Raw genomic sequence first — 6,000 nt, forward strand, 5'->3', positions numbered from 1 at the left:
TCACTATGCCTTTGTCTCCTGCGTATATGTTATAGACATAACTTCACTGTGTCCTTTAAAAGTTGGAAATATACAGTCTTTACTTAGTCCAGCCTCGTTGTGACTCTAGTTCTACAACAAAGAAGCTGACACTAACTGTTCTCTGAAATGAAGAAGGGGTCATGCCCGAAACGTCGATTCTCCGGCTTCTTGGATGCTGCCTGACCTGCTGCGCTTTTCCAGCAACACATTTTCAGCCCTGTTCTCTGAAATGGCCTACGAAACCTCTCCATTGTATCAAACTACTTACAAAGGTTAAAAGGACTGCTGTGATTCAAGAAGACACATCATGTTCTCAGAGCAATCAGATGTGAGTAATAAATACTAGCTTTGCCAGCAATCTCCAAAGACCATGAATGAATTAAAAGGAAAAACTTGTATTTTTAGTACATTCTACCTCTCCTCGCCCATTGTGTCATTACATACAATTGCTATTTGGTATGAGTGCATGAAAATAAAATTCTGTAGTGCAAAGAAATGATCAGTTCAGATCTTTCAAAATACTTCCTTCAGTCAAGTGGTGTTATTGTGTGAAAAGCAGGAAAAGTACAGCAGGAGCATGAAAATCAACGTTTAGATCGAAACATCAATTTTCCTGCTCCTAAAATGCTGCCTGACCTGCTGTGCTTTTCCAGCACCATTCTAATCTTGATTCTAACTTCCAGCATCTGCAGTACCCACTTCTGTCCTGTTAAGAAAAGCATATCCATCTGAGATCCAAGTGAGAATTAGAAAACACTTCCTAGTGGAATCCAAATTCAAAAACCCAGTTGAGATAATAGTTTTCTCAGCTGAATGATACTAAGAAATGGAATCTTGACCATTTTGATATTAGCATTCATGTATTAGAATACAAATTATTGACCCCAGTTAATTTCCTTAGAGCAAAGAGGGGTCATGAGAAAATATTGGCCTTTGCAACAATCTTCCAGCAGAAGTACTGAGTGGATGGTCCATCTCGGCCTCCTCCAGTGGCCTCCAGCATCACAGTTGCCAGTCTTTAATTCACTCCACGTGACATCAAGAAACGGTCAGAGCACAAGATACTACAAATGCTATGAGCCCTGACAACATTCCAGTAATAGTACTGAAGACATGTGCTCCAGAACTTGACGCACCCCTATCCAAGCTAATCCAGTACAGCTACAACACTGGCATCTACCCAGCAATGTGGAAAATTGCCCAAGTATGTCCTGCATACAAAAGGAATGACAAATGCTGCCTGACAATTACTGCCGCATCACTCTACTCTCAATGATCAGTAAAGTAGTTGAAGGGATCATCCACAGCTCTGCGAAGCAGCAAGTTCTCAGTAACAAACTGTTCACAGACACTTCGTTTGTGGTCTGCCAGGGCCACTCAGCTCCTAATCTCATTACAGTCTTGGTTCAAACAGCTGAATTCAGAGGTAAGGCAACAGTGACATAAAGGCTGCATTTGACTGTTTGGTATCAAGGAGCCTTAGCAAACTGGAATCAACGGTAATCGGGGGCAAACTCTCTGTCAGATAGGAAGATGGTTCTGGTTGGTGGAGGTCAGTCATCTCAGCTCCAAGATATCTTTGTAGAAGTTCCTCAGGGTAGCATCCTCGTCCCAACCATCTTCAGCTGCTTCATCAATGACCTTCCCTCCATCATAAGGTCAGAAGTGGGGATGTTCGCCAATGACTGCATAATGTTCAATATCATTCATGATTCCTCAGATACTGAGGTTTCCCATGTTCAACTGCAATAAGACTTGGACAATACCCAGTTTTGGGATGACAAGTGACAAGTAACAGTTGCACAATGTAAATGTGATACATTTCCAATAAGAGACAATCTAACCACTGCCTCTTGACATTCAGTGGTGTTACTATCCATAAACACCCCACTATTAACATCTTGAGGGTTATCATTGACCAGAAGCTCAACTGGACTCATGATGTAGATACAGTGGCTACAAAACCAGGTCAGAGGTAGGAATACTGTGACAAGTAACTCATCTCCTGACTCCTCAAAGCCTTTCCAGCATATAAATAGCACAAGTCAGGGGTTTGATGGAATAGTCCCCATTTCACTGGATGAGAGCAGCTCCAGCAACATTCAAGAACATTCTCACAATCTAGGGCAAGGCAGCCTGCTTGACTGATCACAGATGCAAAAATTCACTTCCTCTACCACCAAAGCTCAATAGCAGTAGTGTGTACTGTCTATGAGATGCACTGCAAAAGTCCACCAAAGATCCTTAAATAGCACCTTCCAAATCATAACCACTTGCATCTCGAAAAAGGGCAGCAGATACAGTACATGGGAAAACCATTACTTACGATTACCCATTCAAGCCACATACCATTCTGACTCAGAAATACATTGCCCTCCCTTCGCTGTCGCTGAGTCAATATCCTGGAATTCCCACCTTAATGGTATTGCGGGTCTACCTATACCACATGGACTGCAGTGGTTCAAGAAGGCAGCTTCTCAGGGGCAACTAGGGATGGGCAATAAATTCTGACCAGCCAGCAGTGCCCATTTTCCCATGAAAGAATGAAAATAAACTGGTGGGTAGGATTGAGAAAAAGGCAAGATACTCCATAAGCATATCAAGAGTCAGAGGATAACTAAGGTTATCCACACTGTAAGTAATCTAATCTAATCTAAGGGGAGTGCCCATTAGGGAAAAGGAGGCCATCTGTGTGTGGAACTGGATGACATTGGTAGGGTATTAAATGAGTACTTTACATTTTTCTGTACATGGGAGAAGGAGGATGCATGTACAAAATTTGGGAAATGAGACTGGAGCTTCTTGAACATTGACATATGGAGTGAGGAGGTAGTGGAGGTTTTGATGGAATTAAAAGTCAACAAATCCCCAGGTCTGGATGAGTTGCATCGCAGGCTGCTGTAGGAGATGAGGGAGGAAATTTCAGGAGCTCTAACCCAAATTTTAATTCCTCTCTGGCCATAGGGAAAGTGCCAGAGTTCGAGAGAGCAGATAATGTGGTTCAATTTTTCAAGCAGGAAACCAGAAAATACAGACAAGTGAATCTTACATCAGTGGTAGGGAAACTACTGGAGAAAATTCTGAAGGAGAGAATTAATCTTCAGTTGAACAGGCAAGGTTTGATTAGGGAGTTTGTCAGAGGGAGGCCTAACTAATTTGTTCGAAAATTTTGAGAAGGTTACCAGGTCTGTAAATGAAGTTAGTGCAGTTGATATAATTTATATGGATTTCAGCAAAGCCTTTGACAAGGTCCCACATGGGAGACTGATAAAAAAGGTAAAAGCTCATGGGATCTGGTGTAATTTGGCAAGTCGGATGCAAAATTGGAGACAACGGCTAATGGTAGAAGGCTGTTTGTGTGACTGGAGGCTGGTGTCCAATGGCATACCAGAGAGGTCAGTGCTGCATCCATTACTGTTTGTGATACATATAAACAACATCGATGAGAATGTTGTTTGGGTGTGCAGTGGGTAATTAAGTTTGCAGATATGACAAAGAATGGCTGGATGGTTGACAATGAAGAAGGTGTTAGATTATGGAAGAACATAAATGGATTAATCCGATGGACAGATCAGTGACAGAGTGGAATTTAACCCTGAAAATTGTGAGGTGATGCATTTGGAATAAGGCAATACTCAGCAAATGGTAGGACACTAAGAAGCACAGAGGAATAGATGGATCTCAGGGTGCTTGTCCAGAGAGCCCTGACGGTGGCAAGACAGATTAATAACACAATTCTGAAGACATATGGAACACTTGCATATATCAGTCATGACATGATTTATAAGAGCTGGAAGGTTATGTTGGCGATTTATAAATCTTTGGTTGTGCCACAGTTGGAGTGCTGCTTGCAGTTCTGGTCATGAGACTCGAGGAACAACGAGATTGAACTAGAGGGGGTGCTGAAGAGATTTACTAGAGTTTTGACTGGAATGGAACACTGTAGCTGTGAAGAGAGGTTGGATAACTTTGGATTGTTTTCTTAAAGCACAGAAGGTTGAGAGGGGACCTAATTGAGTTGCATAAAATTATGAGGGCATGAAAAGAGTGCATGGAAAGTAGCTGTTGAACAGTCAATAGCAAGGGGTCATAATTTTAAAGGTAAAAGGCAGGATGTTTAAAGGAGAAGTGAAGAAATTCCTTTTCACACACAGGATGGTGGGAATCTGGAATGCACTGCTGGGAAGGTAGTTGAGGTAGAAACAACCCTTAAAGAGTACTCGAATAAGCATTTGAAATGTCATAACATTCAAAGTTGTGGGACAAGTACTAGAAAGTGGGACGAGTGTAGATTTAAACAAGAGTCATTTTGTTGTAGCAGACTCAATGGACCAAAGGGCCTCTTCTATAGTGTATTCAATGATTCATACTACATTGGAAGACCAATTATATAATTTATAAAAGGTAGCTACAATGGTTGCTATGATTGATCAAAAAACCATATTAGAGATAACATTCTCGAACTTTGACTAACAATTAGACTAATTTGCAACAACAAGACATAAGATGTTTGATAAATCAATTATTCTAGGGTTAGTTATTCCCAATAGCTAGGCTATTACTTCAAGTAAATGAACATGGCATTGCATATAATATCTATTAGCAGGCATGGATTCAAAATATGTAGAACTGTTTCATTCAGTTAGGACAATTATCTACAAAATGGAATACTAATAATATCAACTCATCAATGTTGCCCAAATACAGTAATTCACATCTTGGATAAAAAATTGTAAATATACACCTAAATGCTTTAAATAATGTGATTGAAATGTAAGAAAATAAAACACTTCTGAAATGTTTTCCTCTATATTTAATGTGGTGTTAGCCTAAGTGAAAACAGCTTCATTATTATTGTGATTCCACGGTACTGGTATAGAGTAATGTATTGATCTTAAACTCACCATATGCATCAGTACGCTGGAAGAAAATTCACGTATTGCAAATAAAGCACAAAGGCAAAGATGAACGCAACTCTTCATAACTAACCACTCTACCAGCGTCCAGAAATCAAGAGGTGTAAAATAATTTTTAAAAATTGGATATCCACGATAAATACACTGAAACCCATGTGTGTGCGTTCATACAACACAAATTTACTTTGTCCATTTATTTAAAAAAACAAATTTTCAGAAGGAGCAACAACTGGAATCAGATCAGTAAATGTATCCAATCACATAAAATATCAACTGAAAATCAAAAGCTATAATTAATCGTTATCATTCCAATGGCAACATGATGGTGATAATTTTGTCATTATCACTTCGTAGTACGATACGTGAGGGCGGGGGAACTGTCCGTGTATTTCAATAATATAGTAATAAACATGCATCATGTACTTTTAGTTCATAATCTATTTCAGAACAATATTACCAAAAGAAAATTAACAAAAGGTTTTTGACAACAACCAAATAAATACATATACTCGTGCTTCAAAGAGAAAACTCTCAATTCATGTAAGAATCTTCGAAGTAGTTTAATTGCGGCTAGATTTTTAAATGTTAAACCTATCAACCCCATTACAGTACCTGGATAATACAGGGTAGTTCAGTGTCATCCAGCAGTCTGATTGTACATTTGATCTCTTGGCTCAAGGACTTGATACTTGAACTGCGAAAGCGGATCATTTCCATTCTAATTTCTCTTAATTAATCATAGAAGCCGTCAACCTCAAAAACAAACATCTCCCGACTGAACTGAAAACGCCTTGGGCGTGTATCGTATTATGAAGAAAACACTACCACATGGAGAAGAACACTGACTGCGTCAAGCGGAGTCTATCTCAGATGCTCACTCAAGATTTCGTAGACATTTGTACGGCAAGAAGAACATAAGCAGCAGGGTGGAAACTCCAACAATAGAATTTTAAACCAGAAAGTGTTCTTTCCGTTGCTGGATAAGAACAGGCTGTAAGTCAAACACCTGTTCGATGTACAGTATATGGTAGCTGGAGCTCACGGTACCGGCTTCAATGATGCT

General features: G+C 39.8%; 1 protein-coding gene across 1 annotated transcript in view; it reads right to left on the reverse strand.

The window, feature by feature from the left end:
* The window catches only part of frmd3 (FERM domain containing 3), a 221,537-nt gene extending 215,883 nt beyond the window's left edge, over positions 1 to 5,654 (reverse strand). Inside the window, exon 1 of the mRNA XM_060845125.1 lies at positions 5,550 to 5,654. Within this exon, the coding sequence (XP_060701108.1) occupies positions 5,550 to 5,654 (105 nt within the window). The remainder of the gene's footprint in view (positions 1 to 5,549) is intronic.
* Positions 5,655 to 6,000: the final 346 nt, after the last annotated feature.

Source organism: Hemiscyllium ocellatum, chromosome 2, assembly GCF_020745735.1.
Source record: "Hemiscyllium ocellatum isolate sHemOce1 chromosome 2, sHemOce1.pat.X.cur, whole genome shotgun sequence".
In the NCBI taxonomy this organism is placed as follows: Eukaryota; Metazoa; Chordata; class Chondrichthyes; order Orectolobiformes; family Hemiscylliidae; genus Hemiscyllium; species Hemiscyllium ocellatum.